Source organism: Protomyctophum bolini, assembly GCF_963924005.1.
Source record: "Protomyctophum bolini genome assembly, chromosome: 12".
In the NCBI taxonomy this organism is placed as follows: Eukaryota; Metazoa; Chordata; class Actinopteri; order Myctophiformes; family Myctophidae; genus Protomyctophum; species Protomyctophum bolini.
In genome coordinates, this window is record NC_137873.1 from 25,201,247 (window position 1) to 25,228,303 (window position 27,057).

Consider the following 27,057-nt stretch of genomic DNA (forward strand, 5'->3'; position numbering starts at 1 on the left):
GTCTTGTTCAAGAGGCACTTTGACACTCTGGGGGAGCGAACTCTACCCCTGATACACCATACTGTACAGTAGGTGACACAAATCCATCCATTAGGCAGGCTCACAACCTGTGTTACACCACTCTGCTGCATAAAGGATCTGCAGAGAACTGGATCTGTCCTGGGTCTGATGACTTAATCAGCAAAGACTTCTACTTGTGACTGTTTGTCAGGAAGTCTGTGAGGATGGGACTTCTTCCTAAGATTCTGGAGAACCCATGCTGGCCGCCAAGAAGAAAGCGACAGACCCGGCCATCCAGCAGCTGCTGGCCCGAAGATCAGTGCAAACTCTGTCTGTGCGTGGCTTCACTGGGGCCCAGAAGGGCGAGATGACCTGTCTTGGAAATTGACCAGTGTCACTGACTCTGGAAGTCAGATGATCGAGAAAAGCAAGCAGTTGGTAGAGTAATGGTGAAACTAGCTGATAGCCTGGCATTGGCCAGACTGATAACGTGGATTCAATCACACTTCACACCTCATACTTGCAGCAGCACAATGAATCAAGTTAGTAACCAAAGTATATTACAGTAGGCTACATATAGCAAATAACAGAAAATATTATGTGTTGAACAAAGGCTATTATGAGTTTGATACAAACCAAACGCACAGGAGTGCAAAACATACTCTCTCCCCATGCCTTCGGCCTGGTGGAGACAATAAAACAAAAAACTGATTTGGACGGAAAAACGCAGCTAAAAATCCGAAAAGCACGTCCAGTGTGCAACCACCAGGTTTCCAAACCGCTAGCCCCTCCTATATAGGCCTACAGGTTTAATGTTTGTGTTTAGTTCAATGTTTGTTTTAAAAACGCCATTGACAAATAAGAGAAATTAATGTTTGTTTTGTCCCTAACACAAATATTAAATCCCATTAACAAGTGAGCAACTGGTTGTTCTTTGTCAAGGCTGTATGCAGATTTCTTTCTACTGGTTCCATGGAAACTGTGATTATTTGTGTGCTCTAACTAAGGGTGTTTTTCTGTCAGTCCGTGAGTAAAAACGGTGGATGTGAATATCAATGATGTTTTATGGGCTTTGTTCACAAATGCGTTCATAAAGGTGTCTACTATAACATATTTGTTGCAACCCAACTCCCTTGGGAAACCTTTCGACAGCTGCTGAAAGTTGGGGTACTATTAACAACTAATATAAGGCAAAAATGTCCAAATTTCATTATACTTTAAGTAGCATGTGACGTGTCAAACTAGGGGGTCTTCATGATGCTGAATTCATTCCAAGCATTAGTTTTGCACGAAAAGGCTACTAAATGAGACGAAAATGTGCACTCCTTTCTATGTCAAGCTATCCATTTTATTTTCAGCACCATAGACAGTGCAGCACCGGGCCCAGTGTAATCCTGCCACACTAATAGCCAGCCGCACCGTCGGTATCGACAGGCTCTGTCAGTGGGCCTAATGAGGCCAACTCCTTTCACCTGTGCAATTTCCAGCCTCTGCCTCAGCCAATTGAGGCTCAACCAATCAGGCTCCGCCAGTGGGCCGAATTGATTGCCAAGTACACTTTTCAGTTTGCAGTCTTCACACACAGGCACACAGAGATCTCCATGTGGGACACCGGCTGACAATTAAAACGGGTGCTATGACAATGTATATCATTAGGTTCCCAAGTTGCATCGTTCCCAAGTAGGCCGGTGGCCGATTGCGACGGGCACGTACAGGTCTAGTCTATCTATAAATGCACCATGTCTATCTGTACGTACTGTACGTACGGCTGTAATCCACGTAAATCGAGAACTGTTCGCCCCACCGACTTCAAATTCGACACACGCGTTCCACACCCCCACAGTGAGTGCAGTGCCCGGTGTCACCACGGTTGTGCAGAACCGCCATAAAAGGCCTCTGCCCGGTCTCTGGACAGAGCCCCGCAGTGTCCATATATGGAGCTGGCCTGCACAACACATATTTGGGCATGCCTGACCAAGCTCCATAGGACAAAAGGGACACAGAGAGACAGATCCATGCAGAAATCTCCATATGGGCATAAAAGGGACACAAACAGAAACAGATGGGTGGAACAACAGGTAGGGTGGGGCATGGATCTCCAACTTCCATGTTATGACTCGGAGCTCTACAGCTGGGTACCAGTCCAGTTGACTGTAAATAATAATTACAGATAATAGCTTATACTGGCCAACACGCAAATCTATGGATTCCTATATTCAGTTCATTCAGTGGTAGTGTGTGTGTGTGTGTGTGTGTGTGTGCAACGACGTCGAGTCTGTGGGGGCTATGGGGCTGTAGCCCCCATGAAGAATTAAATAGCCCCTTTTAGCCCCCATGAAGATTTTCGTGGACATTTTATATTAACGTTACAGATTTTCTGGGAATTATTGACCCTCTGTGACTCCGAAAATTCCGAAAATGTGAACCTCTCCGCCGGCAGTTCAGAGGTGTTAAAAGTACTCAAATGCTAATCAGGTTTCTTTTGTTTTCACCTAGCCAGGTATTATATGCCTACAGTACAGTGCCCATAGGCGGCGGGTGTGTAAGGCTATAGGGAAGGCTTAGCCTTCCCAAAAATTATGCTGGGTATTTTTTTAAATATATATAATATATGTGCGCAGCATTATATAGAAGGCTATTGTGTGTGTAGTGTGTGTGTGTTGTTGCTGTGTGTGTGTGTGGTGATCGGGTAGGTAGGCTATACAGCAACTGGCCTAATCAGCATATGATTGGCTACTATTGGTATGTCTGTAAACCTCGTCCGCTTCCAGTCGCTTTGTAGCAAACAGTAGCGCGCGCTGGTTTGTTTTGGGAAACTAGCAAAACGCAAAATGTATTTTCCAAGGCAAAGATAAAGTAATTCAGAAGAAGAAGCTGTGACTTGGCTGTCAGAACTCAGCACCACCACCAGTGCCCGCACGGTTCACAGTTCACACCACTGCAGCAACACTGACACGTTCAGCGGAGTGACTGCTGTCTCTGTGCCGTCTGTGAAGAGCCATGAGCCGCGACTCCCGGGAGGGGCAGCAACACCGCCGGGTAATCTACACAGACTATAGTGAGACTACACACTGACTCGAGAAAAGACCCATATGGTCCAAAATAGGCTAATCAGTCGTTGTCTGTGTATAGGCTAATTCATTGGTAAAAGTACGCTAAATAACTCATTTTTAGACCATTTGGGAAATAAATAAATCCGCGGCGGCGCGATCTAAGGGTAATGGACACATAACGGACACCCGGGTATAAATGCAATAATTTATTAACAAGAAAATAATGAATATTTACAGATATATGGCATCATGCATAAATTACAATCAACATGAAACATATTACTTTTATTACATTTTTTTTTGACTATGGCGTCTTCTCTCGTGTATCATCAGATGTCCGGCTCCATGCTCGCCTCTCCTTGGAGGCCAGTTGGGGTCAAAACAAAGTATACCACATTGTGACAGCTGTAGTGAGTCTCTTGTGATATGTAGATGTGATTGATATTTTTTGTTTGTTTTTTTAAGTCATTCTATAACAACAACACAAAGTAATTGAATTTATATATTACTATGTTATTACTAATTTTATGTATAACTATATTACTAATTGTATTTATTTGATGTATTACTATGTTATTACTAATTTTACTTCATGCATTAAACATTTTATTTGTTTTATGTATTACTGTCATTACTAATTTTATTTTTTATGCATTTATTTATTTTATGTATTACTGTTATTACTAATTTTATGCATTACTATATTGATAATTAAATTTATTTTATGTATTATTGTCTATATTACTAATTATATTTATTTTATCCATTATTATGCTATTACTAATTTTATTTTATGTATTACTAATTTTAATTTACTTTTATTTTACTATTTTAATTTACTTTTATTTTACTATAATCTATTTTTTTATCGTTCGTTTTATCCATTTATTTATATTATTATCTAGTTATTTATATTGGTTTATTATTTTATTGTTTAGAGCCCTGATTGATCACATCTACATATCACCACTACCAGTCAGGATCTGAGTGACTCAGAACCCTGGTGACCTCCAGATGGAGCCACACAGGAGACCAGCAACGTCCTAAAGAAAAGAAAGAAATGCTCATTACTACTTTGTTCATAAAACAATATTGATTGAAATATTTATTAACAGTTTGCAGAATTACAGTACATGTCAAGCACAAACTCAATACAAAGACTGTTAACTGTAAGTGGACGACCCAATTAACCATTACACTTGTTTACAAGAGGGTCCACCATGTTCAATTTATCAAAACATAGAGACGTACAAATAAGACACTTCTATATAGTCAAAGAACAGAACAGGAATTCATCATAAAGGAGGTAAAAAGGGAAAATAAACTTATACAGTGAGGGGAAAAAGGGAGTCAAGGGATTCACATGTCTTAATGACTGTTGGTAGGGCGTTCCACATTTTGGTGGCATAGGAGTGAAAATAATTTAGTCCCTTGTTTGTGCCGAATCTGGGTTGTACATGGTTCGTTGCACTCCCTCTGGTGTTGTGGGTGTGGACTTCGTTAACATAAAGGAAGTATCTAGACAGGTACATGGGTATCTTGGTGGTGTATCGAATCTTGTGGACCAGACCCATTGCAAGATGCTGTACTCTGTCGTCGACCCTAAGCCATTCCAGCCTGTCAAAGTGGGCAGGAGTGAGGTAGGTTCGGGGGGTGAGGCCAAGTAGGAGCCTGACCAGTTTGTTTTGGGAGGTCTGGAGCCTAGTTTTAAGGGCCTTTGAGGTGCTGTGGTACCAGGAGGTGCATGCATAGTCAAAGAAACCTTGTACGAGGGCTCCTGTTAAGGTCTTCAAGGTGTTTTTGTTGACCAGTGAGGAGATCCTGCAAAGGAATCTTGTTCTTTGGTTGACTTTTTTGATTACGTTGGTGGCCATTTTATCACCGGAAAGATTAGCCTCCAGGATGGAACCTAGGTAGGCAATTTCATCTTTACGTGTGATAACATTGTCACCAACTCTAACCAAGAAGTCATTTGCCTTGCTGAGATTACTATTAGATCCAAAGAGAATGGATTCAGTTTTTCCCAGGTGTAAAGATAGTTTGTTATCAGCGAGCCAGGTGCAGATTCTACCGAGTTCAGAGCTGAGGGCCTTTTCAACCTGCAGTTTGTTCCTGTCCGAGACTAGCAGTGCCGAGTCATCTGCGAACAGGAACAAGTTGCAGTCACAAGCTGATGTCATGTCATGATCATAGTGTGTGTGCGTGTGTTGTATAGTCACCTTGCTGTGATGTAACTCCAAAGGTGATCAGAAATAGTTGCTCCATCGGCTAGAAACGTGCTCTTCACCGGCATGATGATCCTAAAAAAATGATGATTCCATGATGATTCCTAAAAAAAGTCTATAGTCAACCCTAACTGATTACAGAACATGATATAAAAAAACACAACTAGAAGGATTTAGGCCTGTCACAATTACCTAATCGCCAAGTATTTGAGATACTTTTTTAGAGTCATAATCGTCTCCATGTTGAAAATGTTCATATATTGTCAAACATTTTAAAGAAATAATGCAAGCAACCGATCTACAAGCTCTAAATGTGTCACTTTGTTTGTGTCTCTTTTTTTTAGTGTATAAAGTTATTGAATTATGCCATGTGCATCTTTTTGTTTACAAAGCCTACAAAAGCCAAAGTTTTATTTAGAATGTTAGTATGACGCAATTAAATTGTTACTTGTAATTTATTTGAGCGACAATTAAAATCGGCCATTATAAAACCTTAAATTCTGACAGGCCTAAACAGGTTCCAGTGGCGTCTACCGAACCTTCTAGCTCCGTCCGAGCCTCCCAGCGACACAGAAGTCCTCAGCGGAAACACCCGGGGAAAGCTTCGGATCTCAGGCATCGGCTGAGATCTCCATTCTAACAAAGAACGAAAGACACACAGCCCAAATTAGCTTTGCTGTGTGTGTGCGCGTGTCCTGTCACAACATACACATGCACTTACAGTAACGTTTAAGAATAGGGATCGACCAATTATCGGCAACGGACGATTATTGGCTTTTTACAAAGCCTAAAAAAGCCCTAACCCTAAAGCGGTTCGTACCGTTGAGTTCCTCACTGAGAAGGCCCAGGTCCGAAGTCCTCCAGCGTCTACCCAGATCTCCGTCCTCCGTCCTCCCATCCATCCAGGCCCAGGTCCGAAGTCCTCCAGCGTCTACCCAGATCTGTCCTCCGTCCTCCCATCATCCAGGCCCAGGTCCGAAGTCCTCCAGCGTCTACCCAGATCTCCATCCTCCAATCCATGGACAGACCTGCAGATCTCCATCGGCTCCAGCCTCCAGCTGTGTCTATGATCTCCATCCTGAGAGAGAAAGAAACCATTAGCTCTACAAGCTCACAACACGTTGCAGTGTGAGCTTGTAGATCTGCTATTTTTGCTGAACAGAATAGGGATGCTGGGGTTGAAGTGGTTAACAAAAGTGTCAAAGACTTTGATTAGCTTGGAAAGCTGACAGACATTCAACCAGAGTGCCACTAGGAGGCATCAACACATGTACAGTCCTCAACATCTTTTGTAATTTGTATTTGTAAATGATGCCATTCTTCGTACCATAACAGTACAAAAGCAGTTATCCATCCTCAGAAACAAGCAAGAACTATTCCTACCCACAGCTCATCAGAGTCCTCTGAGGAAGCCCCCGGGGGGGGGGAGCTTTGGAACGGATCTCTGTCCAGGGAACATCAGATCGTCTATCGATATCTCCATTCTAACAAAGAAAAAAAAAAACACACCAAATTAGCCTTTCTGTGTGTGTGTGTATGTGTGTGTGTGTGTGTGTGTGTGTGTGTGTACTCCCTGTCCAGCAGCCGCGTTCCAGCGACGTCTACCGCGATCTTCATCCTAACAAAGAAAGATTGATTAGAGTGACCAAGAGCCAGATATATATTCTATCCTGTCACAACATATATACATAAAACTTTTATTTATAGAGAACATTTAAACAGAAGCTAAACATATCACTTACAGTAATAAACGTTTCAGTTAGGGTTCTTTTTGACAGGCCTAACAGGGTCTTACTTTGAGTCGTCTTCAGAGGAATGCAGATTCCTGGAGAGACCTGCAGTACATCTGGAAGAAAGACATGGCCGTTATCGTCTATGAATGGCTTCATAGAAAAGAGCTTCGCACATCACTCCCTTGTTGTTGCTGCCAATAGTCTGGATAGTCTATACTTCTTATTCTTGATGACAATTGTTTATGAATTTGATGCATTACTATGTGTTGTTGCTTACTGGACCGAATAAAGAAAGCGGCGGACCCGCTACTAAGAGACCATCAAGCAGGCTTCCGGCAAAATAGATCCTGTGTTGACCAAATTACGACTCTCCGTATCATAGTTGAGCAAGCAGTGGAATGGAACTCTCCACTCTACATAAACTTTATAGATTATGAGAAGGCGTTTGATAGTGTTGACAGAGACACCCTCTGGAAACTGCTCAGACACTATGGCATCCCAGAAAGACTGGTCAACCTGATAAGGAACTCCTACGAAGGGACGACATGCAGAGTCATCCATGGAGGTCAGCTCACTCGAAGCTTCAACGTGAAGACTGGAGTCAGACAGGGCTGTCTACTGTCCCCTTTCCTCTTCCTCTTATCCATCGATTGGATAATGAGGGTCACAACAACACACAGGAGAAACGGGATCCAGTGGACAATGACATCACAGCTCGATGACCTAGACTTTGCGGACGACATCGCTCTGCTCTCACATACTCAAAAGCAGATGCAAGAGAAGATAAGAGTGCTGGCAGACACCTCATCACAAATTGGCCTCACCATCCATAAAGGAAAGACAAAAGTCCTCAAGGTCAACACAACACTCAGAGATCCAGTGACACTAGAGGGAACACCACTTGAGGAAGTAAAAGCCTTCACATACTTAGGCAGTGTCATAGACAGTCAGGGCGGCACGGATGCAGACGTCAGAGCCAGAATCGGCAAGGCAAGAGGCGCATTCATCCAACTTAAGACCATTTGGAGCTCCAAACAAATAAGCCAGCGGACAAAGCTCAGACTCTTCAGCTCAAATGTCAAGCCAGTACTATTGTACGGATCAGAGACGTGGAGGACAACAAAGGCAACAACAGTGAAGGTGCAAACTTTCATTAACAGCTGCCTGAGGAGAATCCTGAGCATCCGCTGGCCAGACACCATCAGTAATAACGACCTCTGGCAGAGAGCGTGTCTACCACCAGTGGAAGAGGAGATAAAGAGAAGAAGGTGGGGATGGATAGGCCACACACTCCGGAAGCCCAATACCAGCATCACGAGACAAGCCCTTACATGGAACCCACAAGGCAAAAGAAAGAGAGGGAGGCCGAAGAACACCTGGCGCAGGGACCTTGAGACTGACATCAAACAGTGTGGACTGACATGGAAACAGCTGGAAAAGAAGGCCCAGGATAGAGGAGTCTGGCGAACTGTAGTCGACGGCCTATGCTCCATAAAAAGGAGCGATAGGCATAAGTAAGTAAGTAAGTTGCTTACTGTAAGTCACTCTGGATGTGAGAACTGCCTAAATTGTTGAAATTCCTAGACGTGATCAATTGTGGCTTTTTATGCCTTTACTGATAGTGAACAGTATATAGACAGGAAAGGGGGAAGAGATGGGGAGTGACACGCGGCAAAGGCCGTCGGGAGTGAAACCCGCAGCACACCATCTGGCTGGCTTGGCAGCATAGGTGCCCAGACAGTTGAGCTAACCATCCGGGCCACACTTAAATATTTAATTGAGCGACAATAATCGTCCAGTAAAAAGAAACCTCATAATCGTGAAAGGCCTAGAGCGGTTCTTACTGTGCGGTTCCTCACCGGGCAGGCCCAGGTCCGAAGTCATCCGGCATCTACACAGATCTCCGTCCTAAGAAAGAAAGAAATAAGGACTAAATTAGCTTTTGTTTTGTTGAGCTGCATATTCAGAACCACTTAAACCCTCTATAGATTTGATAAAACAGACCTTTAAAGAGAGCATTTGGTATATGCTCCGATTTCACTCTACACAAATTGATTTGCCAAACATAGCAGATCTACAAGCTCACAACATGTTGCAATGCGGTGTGAGCTTGTAGATCTGCTAATTTGGCTGAACGCTCCCCCCAGAATAGAGATGCTGGGGTTGAAGTGGTTAAAAAAAAGTGTCATTAAGACTTTGATTAGCTTGGAGAGCTGACAGACATTCAACCAGTGCCACTAGGAGGAATCATACTGCCATGCTATACTTCGTACCATAACAGTACAACAGATATCCATCCCAACAAGAAATATTCCTACTCACAGCTCATCAGAAGTCCTCAGAGGAACGGATCTCTGTCCTTCCACGACCCATCCACCCTAAGAAAGAAAGAAAGATTAATTTAAGTGACCAAGAGCCAGATATACATACATTGTGTCCTTTCACATCATACACAAAATGTATAGAGAACATTTAAAACAGAAGCCGACCATACCACTCGCAGTAATAGAAAAGTCTAAGTGGTTTCTTACTTTGAGCCGCCTTCAGAGCCCCCCATGCAGATTCATCCATGGACAGCGAGAACTGCAGATGTCCACCTGTAGGGGCTCCGGTTGAGCCTCGCAGCATCTGGAATGAAGACATGGTGGTTATATTCTATGAATAGCTTTGCACATCACTCACTTGTTGCTGCTGCCAATAGGAATTTGTGATGTCTGTGTGGCGACAATTGCTGTGTGTCTTTTTTTTATAATACATACAATTTATATAGCACTTTTCAAGGTACCCAAAGTTGCTTCACAAAACAGTAAAAACAAATTTATTTGAAAATAAACTAGATTAAAAAGGTTCAAAACTAGAATTTTTTGGCATGTTTGTGAAGCTTTTCGGTTCCACACCAGTAACTGCTGTTCAACACTAACAGCTACATCCATGACCTCCCTGCAACAACATCAATGAAGTCTGGCTATGCAGACGACCCGAGTACTGTGTCCCAGTCTGGAGCCGTAGCTCTCATGTCAAGAAGCTGGATGCTGCCCTCAACACCGGATGGGCCACCCCAAACAAACTGCCTGCCTGTTCTCGCTGGAATCACTCCAACAGAGGTCAGACGAGAAGCAGCCACGCTGGCCCTCACTGAGAAGGCACAGCTGAGTGAATCCCAGCCATCTCCTCCACAAGGTCGTCAGAGACACCACAGCACACGTGCTTCAAGTCACGGTGCCCTTTGCCACAACACACACACACACACACACACACACAAAGTCACGGCGACCTTTGCAACAGCACACGTGCCTCAAGTCACTATGCCCCTTTGCCACACAGGCCCAGGAACTGCTCCACACAACACCAGCTGACACCTCCAAGGCATCCTGGGTGAAGGCAAGACAGAGGGACCAGTGGAATACATCGAGGACCCCAAATATGTTCTTTGCCAGCACCTCCCCTGCAAGGAGTGGACAACCCTCAAAGCAGAAGTGGGACATCTCGGACAGTGCCCACTGTGAATGCGAGGATCCACTACAGACTGTGGAACACGTAATGACCATTTGCCCCAAATACCGGCCACCGAATGGTGATCGTGGCTTAGGTGACCTAGACAATGACACATTGTACTGGCTTGCTGCAACAGAGCTGAAGTTCTATGGACATACGGCAGAAGATGTTTAAGAAACGTATTTTTTGTAATTTCATTTTTTTGGCAAACCTTTGTGGCATTTAATTTATGGAACATGTGGATGTTTATTTATTTATTGGTGAAGTTGTGGCATTCTTTGAAATGTATTGACACGTTTGATATATGTTTTTGTTAGGGATGTCCGATATTATCGGCCGATAAAGGCATTAAAAATTAATAACCCTAACCCTTAATTTTACTTTATTATTTTACATTAAAAACATCTACAAGCTCACAATACAATAAGACACATGTGAGCTTGTAGATCTGCTATTTTCAAAATATTTTTATACATTTGAAAACTTGAGCTGAGAGATTAGATCATTTTAGATGAGACATTTTGCATAATGAGTCATTATTAATAATTACTTTTGGTATTTTAAGTACATTTTATACCAAAACCTTTGTACCTTTACTCGAGTACATGTTGAATTGTAACGGAGTATTTCTATATTGCAGTATTGCCTACTTTTATTTAAGTAAAAAGTTTGAGTTATGTTTCCACCACTGGAAAAAGCCTGCATATAATGTATATATATATATCGGTATCTGTTGATATTGGCAATTAGGAGTTGGACAATATCCACCACCGACTGTCGGACATCCCTTGATTTGTGTGATTTTTGTGCAGCTTTTTGTTTGTTTGTTTTGTGAACGACCAAAGAGCACACCCAGTATGTATCACAAGGCTATTCCACCAGTCAGGTGTACTTATATCTACATCTCATAAGCGGCCATGAACTAAACACTACAGATATCACAATTTGACTTTGGCAGCAGCAAGAAACGACTGATATGCAAAGCTCTTCAGCCATGCTTCTCTCTATACAAACACTCATAATGTCCACATGGACAGCAGCCAGGATGGGGTGGTTCACACAGGAGACCAGGTTCAGTGTTCCAGCAGCATCTACAGTCATCTCCATCTACATCTAGAAAGAAAGAAAGAAAGACATCAGAAGCTGACCATATCACTCACAGTAATAGAAACATTTTAAAAGGATCTCTGGCTAATAAGACAAATATTCCTTAACATTATACTTGCCATCTATAACTAAAATTGTAAAATATAAACCAGTTAAATATTTTATTTCTTTCATATAATCTTTTACTGGTTACTTGGTTAGATCCTTCCAATCGATCCAATTTCAATACTTGTGTCCGTATCAGAGTGAAGATTTCAACTTGAATGTAGGGCATTGGCCCTACATTGCCTACATTGCCATGCCTTTCTTTTATCACCAGAGATATACGGTTCAACAACGTGCTCACACTTTGGGACTTGGGCGTCTTGTTGTTTACTCATTTGTAGTTGTTTGTCGATGGTGATTGATGATGACTGCAGCCCCTCGATTGATGAAAGAATGACAAGTTTGGGTGGTCTCGACGGGTGTGTTTATTGTTCCAACACCGTGAAAACTAGGATATAGAATAAATACAGTTACAATCGAATAATCTCATAGTTTGACTACTAAAATCTGTGCAATAAACTTGTCACGTCAGCAGTACAATCAACAATAAAAATGGTTAATTTATGGTCAATTATAAATACAGTGATAGAAAACTCAAGTCATTTAAATTATAAGACAAGGAAAATGCACAATAACCAAAAGTACCACAACCAAACGAAAACCAAACAAATACAATCATGAATGATATACTCCAAATGGAAACTAGACAAATAAATAATCATGTATACCTCACTCCGCGTATCGAGGGTGCTAAAGGGCTGCATAACCAACTTGAACCTCAGGGCACATCAACAGTCACCGATGGTCACATTTACACATAGTGTGACGGACAGGCACTGTAGACAATAGACAACTTCAGTCACTAAAAGTTCACTAAAACTGCAAATGTCACAGGCTTTAACACTGCTTAATCAATAAGAGTACAAACATAATAAGAGTCACATAAACAGTCAAACATTTCATACCGTGTGGTCTGGTGCAAACACACACACACACACACACGTGCTCTCTCCCTCTGCTCACTCTGGAGTCTGGCTGTGTGAAATGAGTCTATTGGTCTGAGGTGAGTGAAGCTAACAGGCTTCAGCTATATATGGATAGTGTCACTCCCTCCATGAACAAGTCAGTTTCTGTTTACTGATGATTTTATTGAGCTCTCACTCTCTCAATAGACCAACGTCAAAACTGATGAACACACAATGAATAAACAACGATCAGTACATGAGCAAACTTAAGCACATAAACATAACGAACATGACAATATAATGCATACATGATGAACACATGGATTTACCTCACTGGCTGCATAAGGGGAATGAAGGGAATGGAATGACAGGAAACCCATATGAACAACAACAAACGCGGTCAAACTGTAACAAAAACAAATCGCATCAATTAAACTCATATACAAATCAAACATACACCTTAAATGTTGACAAAGAACGTAAAACATTGGTTCAGAAACAAACAAACAAACCTTGGTTAATGACACGCTTCTCTCAAACAATTCATGTCCTTCCGTCTACACGGAGGCTTGACAAACAATGTTGTGAGCCATCGCTGGTTCAACAATAAGGACATGGCACCGGACGTGACGCAATTCCAAATTACCTTTCCCAATATAATGTGAAATAAAACAAAATAATGACTGGGGAGTGTAGCGAACCAGGCTGGACAAAGAGGTTGAAGGCCGACTGATGATGTGAAGTTTCTTTAATAGATCATCGTGAAAACTAAAGGCAAGGAAGACATCTTCAATAATGTGAGGCATTCATATAAACAAATAAGTTTACAATTAACCAATAAAAGTTTCATATCAAAACATAATACCATATAAACAAACCAATAAAACAAGATCCCACAACAATATGACACAAACCAATAACCATAAAATGACATTCACCTTGTTCCCTCTCCAGCTAGGTGCTAACTTGTTACCAGGTGTCCCAATATCATGATGTCACTTGACCATGCCATTCTCCAGGAAAGTCACTAAAACCAATAAATCAATAATTAAAATCTGGCAGTTCCATTTCCATTTCATTTGTTATTTCATTTGTCTGCACTCACTTGATCCTTTTGGTGTTCCATTTCATCCTGTTGGTGAGGTTAGGCTTAGCTTTCCATGATCATGGTTTGGAGCACATGAAGAACAAACATTTACTCCCTGACTGATGCATGCTGGGCTTTATCTGACAGTATGACTCTGGTGAGTGAGCAAGCTTCCTGTTTGCCCACATAGCCTTTCAAAGTAAGAGCCTTTCCTCCATATCCATTCCGGGGTCCGTTACAGGGAGCCCCCATGAGGATCATCAGAACTCTTCGGCTCTGAGTCCAGTTGACTGTAAATAATAATTACAGATAATAGCTTATACTGGCCAACACGCAAATCTATGGATTCCTATATTCAGTTCATTCAGTGGTAGTGTGTGTGTGTGTGTGTGTGTGTGTGTGTGTGTGTGTGTGTGTGTGTGTGTGTGTGTGTGTGTGAGAGAGTGCGTGCGCGCGTGCGTAGGGGGGGGGGGCGTCGAGAAAGAGAAAGAGAGAGAGAGAGAGAGAGAGAGAGAGAGAGAGTTTTCATAAATCTGGAGTTTTCCATCTTGCATGCGGGTAAAAAGCAAAGCCGCATGGGGACTCGGGAGTTTCTGAGTGTGGATAGCTATAGCTCCTTCAAAGTGGCGGTATGATTCACTTCACTTTGCTCCACTTAACGTTCTAATTAGTATGAATATGAGCATTCAAGGCGCTGAATGCACCAGTTACAACAGCGCCGAGGGCTTGTTTGTCCCCGGCTTCTCGTGCCCCAAGCCTGGAAACGATGGCACCGCGGTCTTCTGTTGCGGTTTTAATGACATTAAGTATTGTTGTGACGATTCCAACAGCTTCTTCCCATACGAATATGGATATATGTGGTGGCTGAGGTAAGGAAAGATCTTAACAATTCTTTGAAATGTTAAATTGGTCATTTTGATTGTTTCCCCTCATTGTCAAATCACTTTTTTAATTGCTTTATTTCATCAAATGTAGCTACATGCCTATTTTGAGCCTAATTATTTCAAATCTTTGTAAGGTGAGAAGGCTAATTGAAATGCATAATTGTCATGAACTCACACAGACACTTGTGCTCTCTTTGGCTTCAGTCATTTATCTGAGATAATCTGCCAACGCTACTGCAAGGTGGCAATCAATTGACACTATAATTGCGTACACCACAATTGCATTCAGCACAATAATAAATGCGATGCATAAGGAAAGATCTTTGTAAGGCGAAGCATAATTGGGATCCATATACATTTAAGGAAACATCTGTATAAGGCTAATTTAAATGCATAATAGATGCGTTGCATAGCCTACTTCTTAATGTGAATCTGATTATCCTATAGGTTTCTTTGACAATTACAACAATTTATCGTTTTAAGGACACTACTTTAGTTTAGGAGACGATCGAGGCTCGAGCTCCAGTTCTGACATATAATGGACTTAATGAGGATGATTTATATTTGGTTGTGTTGGGTTTTCAGTATGTTCATCGTCTCGACTATTGTTGTAACTTGTAACATACCTAATACCTTAGCTGTCTTTTGGTAGCAGCCACACGTGTCTTCATTACTCATGTGATGGTATAGCGGCTCGGCTGATGGCTAATTGAATTCCACATGGGAGAGTCTCCACTCAGTCATTCTTAGAAACATCGCGCTACTTTACAACAATTGCTGCGAAGTCAAATCCCAATCATACAAAAAACTGAAACTCCATGGGCTCGGATAAATCTAGCCTAAATGAAATCTCGGATAGCAATTCCTTAAGGCCGGACTATTAAACACGGATTTGTATAATTAGTTGCACACCCCGCCCCTTTTCTATTAGGATGGAACACTTGTTTTAGTCTATATTCAACTAGTATATATGCTATATATATGTTCTGTTTTTGAATAGCCTACACTCATTCATTTCTAAAGTTGTAGGTTGTTTCAATTTTCAAACTGTTGTAGGCTATTAAACATAATCACTTTAATAATAAACTATTTGTATGCTATATAGCGCATTTCGAACGCAGCCCAAAGTGCTTCACATAAAAAGTAAAAAATAAAATTTCACAATATTAAACACGATTAAAAACAATAGTATCTTATATACAAGTGAAAAGGTGTACCCATACTCATTCTTCATGCTCTATCTCCGACCGAACCACACTTTTACCACACATCTCTATATGCAAAATAAATTCGCCACCCTCCCCGAACTGACATAGCCTATTTTTTAGCCGTTCAAGTTTCTTATTTACTCTGCAAATATTACTTTTATGAAAATCACGATCGAGCCAGCAGATAAACGGGTGCCACAACACGCCGAGAAACAAGGAATTTAACCACGCTACTTGCATACACTGCAACTCGCTTACAATTCGCAAACCTGGCAACACTGCCTGCCTCTTACGTCACCAGCTCTGCTCCTCCTGGCCTCCGTAGTCCGTCGCGCTCACAATCTGTCGCAGCCATCTTGCTTTTCTTTTGGATGGGCGAGTGGACATTTAATGCTAATAAATTAATTATAGGTCCAGCAAGCAAATCATGATGGTCTGATTGTGCTCAATAGGTCACAATAACATTCCGAAATTAGGTGTTGTGTTTTGTATGGCATTTTCCCCAGTAGTAGTTGCATATCTATCTCAGCTTTTGCCTGATAGCACACATGCTAACGTCAGCAGCCATAGCAACATACAGTGTGCGCAGACATAACATGAGTTGTTTACAACACAAACACACGGCCTTTTCACCACGCAATACACACAACAGCTCGGGAGTTATTAAACCGAACGTGGACGCTGTTTCAGTGTTACATTTGCTGCGCATATCGGAATAATTGTAACGGCATGCATGATAAATGTAACAACGCTAAAAAACACCATTAAACATATCGTTTTCACCTTAAAGCTATTACATTTCATTGAAGCAACTCCTTAGCATTGTTTTCATACCATGGATGTGATAAGATAATGTATCAAACATAAGGGAAATATTAAATAGGATCGGGTGTACCAGTTTGGCCATTTCTTTTTTTTCAATGGGGCAATACATTGATTAAACAAACGTTTGATTGATTGAGTTGTACAACGTTATACAACCCTAAACTAATTTTAGAATACACTACACAATACAGTACAATTTTAGAACATATTTTGCACGTTCCATTTTTTTACTCAGAGATCCCTTTAGCTACACATGTAATATTTCCAGGCAACGGACCTACACATGTCAGCTACCATAAACCACTTCAAGTTATTAGGACGAAATAACTGACAGGAGTGACGGTGCTGTGCTGTGAGTAAACTAATAGGGGAGAGCCGCCAAGGATGTAACATTTTGCACGTTTCATTCTTTTACTCAGAGATCCGTTTAGCTACACATGTAATATTTTCAGGCAACGGACCTACACATGTCAGCTACCATAAACCACTTCAAGTTATTTTTTTGATAAAACAGGTCGGGAGTTATTCAACCGAACGTGGACGCTGTTTCAGTGTTACATTTGCTGCGCATATCGGATCAATTGTAACGGCATGCATGATAAATGTAACAACGCTAAAAAACACCATTAAACATATCGTTCTCAGCTTAAAGCAATTACATTTCATTGAAGCAACTCCTTAGCATTGTTTTTATACCATGGATGTGATAAGAAAATGTATCAAACATAAGGGAAATATTAAATAGTATCGGGTGTACCAGTACCAGTTTGGCCATTTCTTTTTTTTCAATGGGGCAATACATTGATTAAACAAACGTTTGATTGATTGAGTTGTACAACGTTATACAACCCTAAACTAATTTCAGAATACACTACACGATACAATACCATTTCAGAACATATAATATTGGCCAATATGTCAAATATGTAAATATTACATATAATGGCATTGAATGGAAGCGGACCATTTGTAACACATGTTACAAATGACCCGCTTTTGCAAGTTTTCTTTGCAGTTGCTTACAGACCAGAATGAACGTGAATTCCGTCTAAACACGATGCAAACTAATGAAGAACATAAGCATGAACACATCCATGTGGATTTTTATTCACCAACACCAAAGACAAAAATTGTACCACACATATACTCCAGGTGTAAAATTAGACGCATTTTGAAGGTAAACACTTCAAACTTCAAACTCCTGGCCACGTAGAGTACGTTGCTGTACACATACTGACGCGATGGCGTCATGGTGGCGTTGACCAATCAAGATATAACGTCCATGTTACAACCGTGAAGCGTTACAACCTTGGCGGCTCTCCCCTACATTTGTTACTAACATTAGGTTGTGGCGAAGTAGACACGTGGCCAGCAGATACTGTGTTTTGGACAAACAGGCTAGGTATTGGTGTTGATTTGGGTCAACTGGACAAACAGCGTGGTGTTGTTTTGTGTCTGTGTTTGTGTTGGAGCGCCTCAGTGTGGCCGTACAGGTCATGTGCAACCTCTTCCACAGAGAGATGGAGACACTAAATCTCAGCTGGACAAACATGTTTGCATGCATGCATCGCTGCCTTGCATGCTGTGTGCTACTGTTGAGTCTGTCACTTACTTTGACTGATTTATGGCATTGTCTTTCTGTTAAAATCCAACTATGTTAATTTAAGAACTCTGGGCATATAGGTCATTGTTTATTCACTGTGCACACGTGTAGCCTATTGTATGTCAGACTGTATGTCTGTCCCACAGTCACAATCCTTTAGTACTTAGGCTGTGGAAATATTCAGGACAAAACAATGGTACATTTCCAATAACCCATTCGTTACTACATGTGGAGTCAACTCCCGCCATTTATTTCTTCCCATAGTGCGTGGCAAAGTCGCTCTGGGATGAGTGCGCGCGTAGCGCGCACGAAATTCTAGTAGCTATACATTTTCAATCCAGTACCATGGACAGCTCCGCTCAGGGCCCAGTGTAGACTAATTGACTGACTGTACAATTAGGCCTCAAATATTTTGGAGATAATAGATTTTGACAAAATAAATGTTTTGTTCTTTAGAAGGGCTGTATATGCATGTATAACTACATGCAATGTAACTATAGTCTTAACATTTTCTTTTTACCATCTCTTCTCTCCCTTGATTCTGGTCTCTCTCTCTCTCTCACACACACACACACACACACACACACACACACACACACACACACACACACACACACACACACACACACACACACACACACACACTGCCTATATGCTCAGTGTGGGGGCTCTGGTTGGTCTGTCCATCGCAGCGGTGGTCCTACTGGCCTTCCTCATCACTGTGTGCGTCCTCTGTTATCTCTTCATCGCCACAAAGCCCAGTCGTCTTGACAACGGCCTCCCATTGAGATCGCCAGGTAGTTGATCTTCACACTCACACACACACACACACACACACACACACACACACACACACACACACACACACACACACACAATGTATGTGTGGTTGTATCAGGCTGTGTTTCTATACTCCTCAGCATCAGACCCAAGAGCGGTGCAGAGCCATTCGGGAGCAGAGCCAGCGGCAGGTCCACAGGGCTTCAGAAAACACTTCATGAGCAGGAAACTGGACTGTGACAACCAGCCGCCAGACCCTGAACTTCTTTTCCAGCGGTGTTTCATTGCCACCGTCACCACTGTGAAAGTGGAGGGTCCCTCATAAGCTGCCAGGGAATGAATAGGACCAGTGCTCTAGACCAGTGGTTCCCAAATGGTGGTGCGTGCACCCCTTGTGGTGCCTTCTAGGGGGTGCGCGACATGAAAAGTCTAATGGTGGTGCTATGGTTTTATTTTAAATATATTAACATATTATGCCAATATATGGCAACTAATGCAGAATATAGCCTATGCTGCATATATTATGCCATATTCAGGTTCATACCGTATATGTGCATATATAAAAAATAAATAAAAAGGAAATATATGTCTCTATATAGCTTATGCAATTTATATTTCCATGTGGGGGGGTGCATCAACTAGGTCGGGAGGTAACAGGGGGTGCATGGCCAAAAAGGTTTGGGAACCGCTGCTCTGTGAAGACAATAGGCAGCTAGACTGCAATAAAACCTTGATGACCGCGAGAGGAAGTCCATATGAAACAATGCTATATGGTATGGGGTATAGCTAATGGTAGGTAGGGGATATTCCTGAGAAGCTTGGTTGTAAAGTTCTCCCAACTGCATATGATCATAAGGATGGGTTGGAGAATGCGTGTGTGTGTGTGTGTATCGTTTTGAGTCTCAGCTTTTTATTTGTAAACCTATGTAATATGTATATCTTTTGTTTTTCTTTTCCTGATCTTCTGATGTATTGTGATGTTTTTTTCTATGATATTGTATTACTCGACACACTGGAAATGAGTTAAACACGAGAATAAACAAAACCTGAATGTATGTGTGTGTGTGTGTGTGTGTGTGTGTGTGTGTGTGTGTGTGTGTGTGTGTGTGCGCGCGCGCGCGTGTGTGTGCGTGTGTCTGTCTGTCTGTCTGGTCAAATATGCCCATATACAGTATGCACATGCCTGATGCACAAGCCCATATATTGCCAAATTGGAGATCCTTGACAACCAAGGCAGGGCTCATTTAAAAGGACTCCAAACTCAGCATAGATGTGTCAGTGTCAAGATAGAGATATTCATCTGGAAGTATTTGTAAATGAAGCCTGTTTTTTGTCGCATATTATAGAATTGTCACTTTTGCTTTTATGCACAAATTCTAGACAAATATGCCACAATGTGAGCCACAAAATTCAGTGTCAGTGTCCTGTATGATAACTTTGTATTAAAGTGTACTGCTTTAAAGTCTTGCATTAATAAGTTGTTTGAACATGCTGGTACTGTACAGCCATTTATTCCTCACATTTCATGTCTGCCCTTGTTTTTTGTTACTATTGAAGGTATTGTACACATTTATCACCTGTAAGACTTTGGGCTCAGTTACTCCACTAATCAAATAATGTCCACTAATCAAATGTATGTGTATTTCTTTCATTATGTATTGGTTTAGTTACATTTATTTTGCATTCACAATTTTATTATTTTGTCCAAGCCACTGTGCCACAGACATAAAATACCTAATAGCACACAAAGGTATTTTGTGTCAGACAATCCTATTATCTTGATTGTTCATATATCATAAGCATTTTGTAAAGCACAGGATGTTAACCTAAAAAAAACAAAATCATAAGTGATTGTTTCATTGGGTGGACAGTTTGTTTTTGTCAAATGTCTGGATTACATGAACATGCACTACACTATGTAACGAATAAAGTGTAATTTTGTCCAATCTGTATGGTAGAGTATGTTAATACAAAAAAACATTGTGTTGCGAAGAGTTCACAGTACAGTAGCTCATGCCATTTGCTTTGCAAAGTCCTGATGGTATGGAAATAATGAGAAACAATAGAATCTGGGATTTACAGTAAAATTAAAATGTCATGTCAATCATCGAAAAATATGTTTCTCCTATTTGGCAGGTGGGAGTATTTAGTATTAGTATTAGTATCTAAAGCCCATATTCTTCCAATTCTATTCAAAAAGCCATACAACGTGCCAATAACACCTCCTGCTCTGATCTTTTATTTAATACACCAAAAACGGGCTTGTTTCTCTACTACTGAATATAATCACTGCTTCACAAATCAAAGAGATACTCGAGAGACACCAAGTAAAAAGAATAATAAAGAACTTAGTTACACAGAAATGAACACAATAATTAAGTCAGAATTTATCATGAAACTAACCAAGAAAATATGCAATCATGCATACACCCAATGCATATAACCATCTCTGCTTTCTCTCCTTATGTGTAGTCTAATGATTTTCACAATGCCTTGCACTGCAAGGCATTGTGAGATTGTGAGATCTGATATCTTTAGCTAATTTTCCCCTGGCTCAGAAAATGGAGTATAGGGTTGAAGTGGTTAAAATAAATCCATATCACACAAAGTTTTGGCGGCCCCCCTGTAGCAACTCTGATGACCCATAGGGCCCCAGACCCCCTGTTGAAGACTGTAGAAGTATACTATAACTGTAACAGTTCTCTTCTGTAAACAATGAGCGTCATAGAAAGTAGGCTACAGTGCCAAGAATCCATCATCGTTGTGTGGCTGCAGTGCACAGTGAAGCCACTGTTTCTATGATACAGACTACAGAGCCAATGTGTCAAAGAAGTGTTTCGACTTTCGACTCGAGTTAATGTCATTAAATGACACAAGTTCCAACGATTAAAATCCAATACAGCAGATGAAAGTGTCTCATGCATGAGGGTTTTTACTTCCCTTTCCAATGGGGTCCATTTGGTTGCTACTCAGGTGAAAGTTATCGGTCCCAGCCTTACTCGAGTCAAAGTCCTTCCTTCCTCCTTTGTCCGGGTTGCTGAAGTCTAGGGAAAAACTGCCTCATTCTCCAACAGTGGCCCTTATAGGGATTGCCTTCCAGCCCAGCACAAATGGCATGCCCTGCACCTGTTCAATTTACTTGTCTAATTGGAGTCATCAATGCTGTCACTGCCACCATAGACTGGCTTCCAAAACACTGAAACTCTAAATTAAATAATAAAAAGTCATGCATGCACACAATATCACATAAAATCTGCTATAATATAAATGAATCAGAAGTCTGTCAGCATGACACAATGGTGTCAAGTACGGTAGTTAAATATTTTTAAGACGATTAATAGGACTCAGATTCTGACTCAGACTCATAATCAGAATCTCAGAATGTACGTAAAAGCAGAATCTCTCTATTTTCTCATTTTTGAGTGGTGCAACCACTCCCTTACGGAGCTATGTGTGTGGCTGGCTGGTTGCTTGGGTGGGTGCGTCTGAGCACGAAAACTGCATGGTTGTTTTTCACCACCTGTGCGCAACCTAACACACACACACACGCACATTAACTGTATATATGGTGCTTTCGGGTAAGTAGCCTGAAAAAAGATTAACAGGCTAATTGACAGAGGAGGATAGGCCTTCAACTTGCTAAAGTTACTCATTAACACTTCTTTCTTGAGGGAACGGTGCTCCTGACTGTGATACTGCAACCTTTGCCCAGCAAGCCTCTTGGCGTTTTGCAGCGAAGCACAGCAAGAAGACAAAATAACCTTTTAAGAAACAAAACTGGGAAAGATACACCTGCCAATTTAAGCCATCCGTTTCCATCAAGTAAGTCACTTGTCTGTATTTGGAGGAGTGGATAAAGCTAATGTGAAAGTAGGAAAAGTGTATTTAAGTCAAATAGAAAGTCATAGTCATGACTGCTGCTGAGTGTTGCTCATCATGGTCCGTCAGCTCATTTGTAGTAGCCCTGCATATTGTTTTGCCATCTTGTGTTATAGCTGGACAAAAAGAACATACGTCTTGATGTGTTTGTGTAAGCACAAGTCACTTACTGTATGCGCATATTATTATGTTGTAGAGTGATGTCATTCAGGACTACAGTCCTGAATGACCTATCACAACATGGACATGAACATTGGTCAAGATTCGGGAGGAGCATACGTAGTTCATGTGATGTTTTCCGTTTAGTTTTTAGTTTTTGAGGCTACACAGGATTATTCCTCAACTGTGAACATTTATTTAATAAGATATAACATGGATAAAAAGAAATACACGGCACATGAGAGGGAGATTGGTTAGTAAGCTTACCGGCCAATGCGGCCAATGCTGGCCATGAAATTAATTATCAGTGACATATTAAACTGCATTGCCTCTTCAGTGAATATTAAGAGGACCCCAATTAAGTGTAATTATTGGCTTTATTCCCAGGAGAAACATGGGGCACTTGAGCTGCATTGCAGTTGTGGTGTTTTGTCTTTGCGCAGCCCTCATCTCAGAAGCACATGCTTCTCCCCATGTATCTGCCCTGAGAGGAAGCAGTGGCCCTCACAGAAAGCTCCTGGAAGACACGGATCTTGACCAAACTAACCCTAACGTTACCGGACTTGGGGGTAAGTAATGTTCAGTTGAGTGCAGGTGTAAGGCCTGCGGTTGTTATTTAACAGCATTTTATGATCTTCAGTAAGGCTTATAGGTGCCACTTTGAACCTCATAACATTTTGTTTACAGGAAACACTTGAGACGACAATGTCCTGACCTTATGAAGATGCACATCTACATTGTTAATATAGTTTGTTATTACTTTCCTGTCATTAATTCCCAAACTATCCAATTTCCCGTCCACGGCAGTTCCTAGCACAGGAGGAAACCCAACCTCCTCCCAGTCACTGTATTGGATCGCAGGCGTGGCCACGGCCCTCACCGTCTCCGTTTCCGTCGTCGTGGCTGTCAAGTTTCGCCTCTTCCATCACTTCCTGGCGAGCTACCGGCACTCCCTGCTCCTGGAGTCCGACGGGGTCAGCCAGTACGGCCACGAGGGGACATCCTTCCCTCAGACGGTGGTGGTCGGGGGTGGCAGGAACCACACTAGGATGGACGATGACGATGACGGCTTTATCGAGGATAACTACATCCCAACCAGTGACAGAGAGAGAGCAGAGAGAGCCATAGAGGCAGAGGAGGACATCATGGACAGTGATGATGATCTTCAATTCACCATAGGATGATATCAGGGATATGTACCCCCACCCCCAAAGACTGTTTGTTTATGATTAGAATTTGCTTATTGCAATGGGAGCATTGGGGGGCACGTTTGAAAGTTTGAAGAGTGAGCAGTGAAATGTCAACATCAATGTGAACTGAACGAGCCACAATTGTCCAAAAAGGAGACAGACTGTTTTCCAAATAATCATTCAGCAATTAGACAATGATCAATCAGCAATCAGACAATTTAAGCTGGATGACAACTATGACGTTTGACATTCGGTGCTTCTGAAATAAATTGATTTAGAGCTAATCTATTGTGTGGCAGTGTGAATTCGGAATATAGGCATTGCCTATAATGCTTTTGAAAACTACACTATATGTGGATTTGTATTTCAGAAAATATACTGATCACAATGCTGGTACTTTAATACATTTATACTCTCTGTAATATCTTCATCCCCATAAAGTTAAGTAGCGTTTACACTATCTTTTGTCAGTTTTATTTCTTCACACACACACACACACACACACACACACACACACACACACACACACACACACACACACACACACACACACACACACACACACACACACACACACACACACACACACACACACACACACACACACACACACACACACACACACACAAGGAAAACCAAGGTGTGTAATGGATTTTTCAGATGACATCTCTTAAGTGGTTTGTGTACTGAGTCACACAACAATCACACAACTGTAGAGAGAAAAGCAACATGAGCTTGCTGTGACACCATGGGTGTAGCCTGCTACTTCCCACAGATAACACTGCTCAGTTCACTGACACTATAGAGAAAATGATACTATGAACTGTAGTGATTCAGGAGGACTGGAAACAGAAATACTTTCTGTCCAGTGTTCTCTTGGTTACCAGTATATCCTTTTACCCAAGGTGTCCACAATGATTGATTTGAACGAAGACAAAGTATTTGTTATACAAGCTGTAACGATATATGACAGGAGATATTACAGCATCTTATTCATCTCATCTCTCTCTCGTCGTCATACAGCAAACTCTTTTATACTCCTTTTTTTGCCTGTTTGTTTTCTTTTTCTTAGTATTCTACATCAGCTCCCGAGTTACTTTTTCATTGGATAGGCTGCCCTCTGTCTGTCTGTCTGTCTGTCTGTCTGTCTGTCTGTCTGTCTGTCTGTCAGTCCGGCCTGATTTCAGATGAGGCTGGTTCTGCTGGAGGAAGCGTCCCTCCGCGCCTGGTCCCCCTGTCCTCCCGAAACGCTGAACACCCGGATCGCTCTGCTCTCCATCCTCCTCGCATCCCTCTGCCTCCTCCTTCTCATCCACCTCTGCCTCTCCTCCTCCCTCCTCCTCCTCCTCTGAAGGCAGAGCAGTGCCGTGTAGCCCGACATGGCCATGGACATGCCTCCCCCCACGGCCATCAGCACCAGGCCGGACAGAAACATGTCCTTCCTGTCCCTGTCCTGGTCTTGGCCGCCACGCCGCGTGCTGGTGGTGGACACGTAGAGCAGCACGACCCCGCACAGCAACAGCGCCAGTCCGACCAACGCCATGAGCACGGGATCTGCACTCCCGCCACTCTTCAGCTGCTCGATGCGCTGCCGGCTGTGCACGCAGTTCATGTCCTGCACGGCGGAGCTCAGGAGCTGCTTGAGCAGGACGGCCAAGGCCAGCAGGCAGAGCGCCGTGCCCACCCCGAGGCGCCACTCCCCGGACAGGCTGGTGGCGGTGGCCAGGAGGCCCACGCCGCCCAGGCCCAGGCCCAGGATCAGAGCCACCGAGGCCAGGTAGCACAGCAGGGAGCGACGGGGCTCTCGGAACCACCAGAGCTCCACCTGTTCCTCCAGCCGGATCAACGGGTCCAGTCGCAGGCCCGGGGGCCTTCGGATGATGTGGCGATGCGGATAAAAGACTTCCATCTCAGGCATGGTGGTGCCGGCTGCCTGGACTCTCCTCACAGATCAGTCAGCTTAGAAGGAGCCAGACACCTGACAAGACTACAAACAGCATGATACTCCTGTAATTCATATTCACACACACCCTCTCACTCTATGTTGAATGCACGTTACTGACACTATATTGAATGTAGCGTACTCACTGTGTTAAATTCAGGTTACTCTGTTGAATCTACATTAATTAATGCAAGTTACTGGATGCCGGTTACTCTATGTTAAATGCACATTACTATGTGAATGCAGGTTACTCACTCAGTGCCAGTGCCTGTTGACCATCATGCAGCCGTCTATGGTCAAGGCATTATGACATGTCTGCTCATCATCCTAACAAGGTGTTCCAAGATATCTTAGAGTACAATAGACCATCAGCAGGCCAGAAAAGGCATCCTGTGTAGATGTCCCAACTTTTGTTCAAAATGCGTCCCAAAAAATTAAATAAACTCCCTCTGGGTGACCCTAGAGATGAATTGCTCTTCAGCACAGCAGGTAGCAGTATCCCCTCGATCTTGAGTATACTTTCTTTCTCGCTTGCTTTTTCTTTTTTGCAAAAGTAAACATACAGAAAACGGGAGTCCCTTTGGTTTAACAATGGTCACGAGTGGCTGTGATGACGAATGCAGCTGGCAGCGTGAGGACCGGCTGGAAGAACGCTGTGTGCTTTGCCCACCCCAACAAGTCCAGTCAGCAAGCCTGATGACACCGTGCCTCCATCACCGCAGTGACTGTCCCATTCCCTCCCTGGCACCCTGGACCCTCCCTCACATTGTGTCACGAACTGACAGGCAAAAAAACATGGAAGACACCCATCTCATGTCATCGTACGGGAACACCATATTGTCCTGTGATGTGCATGGGGGGGGAAATCCAAGAGAGA

At 42.4% G+C, this 27,057-nt stretch overlaps 3 protein-coding genes across 4 annotated transcripts; 1 reads left to right on the forward strand and 2 right to left on the reverse strand.

Moving 5' to 3' along the window:
- Window positions 1–3,676: 3,676 nt before the first annotated feature.
- On the reverse strand, window positions 3,677–13,270 carry LOC308325255 (uncharacterized protein). Of its 2 annotated transcripts, XM_080777730.1 has the most exons (12): window positions 13,136–13,270; window positions 12,953–13,028; window positions 12,387–12,494; window positions 9,543–11,619; window positions 9,334–9,389; window positions 8,856–8,919; window positions 7,074–7,124; window positions 6,666–6,896; window positions 6,099–6,356; window positions 5,818–5,914; window positions 5,273–5,353; window positions 3,677–4,096 (listed from the first exon to the last, which is right to left on the reverse strand). In XM_080777730.1, exons 9-12 carry the CDS (start codon window positions 6,178–6,180, stop codon window positions 4,030–4,032), a joined length of 327 nt encoding a protein of 108 aa, XP_080633856.1. In that variant the 5' UTR covers window positions 6,181–6,356; window positions 6,666–6,896; window positions 7,074–7,124; window positions 8,856–8,919; window positions 9,334–9,389; window positions 9,543–11,619; window positions 12,387–12,494; window positions 12,953–13,028; window positions 13,136–13,270; the 3' UTR covers window positions 3,677–4,029. The 2 variants fall into 2 exon arrangements, 1 of the variants encoding a protein (XP_080633856.1); XR_013965016.1 differs by lacking the exon at window positions 5,818–5,914.
- Window positions 13,271–14,388: 1,118 nt separating this feature from the next.
- Window positions 14,389–19,335, forward strand: LOC308326165 (protein shisa-like-2A; the record flags this gene model as incomplete). Its single annotated transcript, XM_080778972.1, has 3 exons — window positions 14,389–14,579; window positions 18,891–19,027; window positions 19,151–19,335. 3 exons carry the CDS (start codon window positions 14,389–14,391, stop codon window positions 19,333–19,335), a joined length of 513 nt encoding a protein of 170 aa, XP_080635098.1.
- A 6,086-nt stretch (window positions 19,336–25,421) lies between these two features.
- On the reverse strand, window positions 25,422–26,156 carry LOC308326166 (transmembrane protein 125-like; the record flags this gene model as incomplete). The annotated part of the gene is made up of 1 exon (XM_080778973.1): window positions 25,422–26,156. The coding sequence occupies one exon, from the start codon at window positions 26,154–26,156 to the stop codon at window positions 25,422–25,424; it is 735 nt and encodes a 244-aa protein (XP_080635099.1).
- Between the last annotated feature and the right edge of the window lie 901 nt (window positions 26,157–27,057).

Coding starts and splice junctions, on each gene's coding strand:
- LOC308325255 (XM_080777730.1), bottom strand. CDS start 6,180: ATGGATGGGAGGACGGAGGACGGAGATCTGGGTAGACGCTGGAGGACT. Junction 5,915..6,098: donor TCTCAGTGAGGAACTCAACG/GTACGAACCGCT, acceptor GTTCTTTGTTAG/AATGGAGATCTCAGCCGATG. Junction 5,354..5,817: donor GGCTCGGACGGAGCTAGAAG/GTTCGGTAGACG, acceptor TCATTTTTTTAG/GATCATCATGCCGGTGAAGA.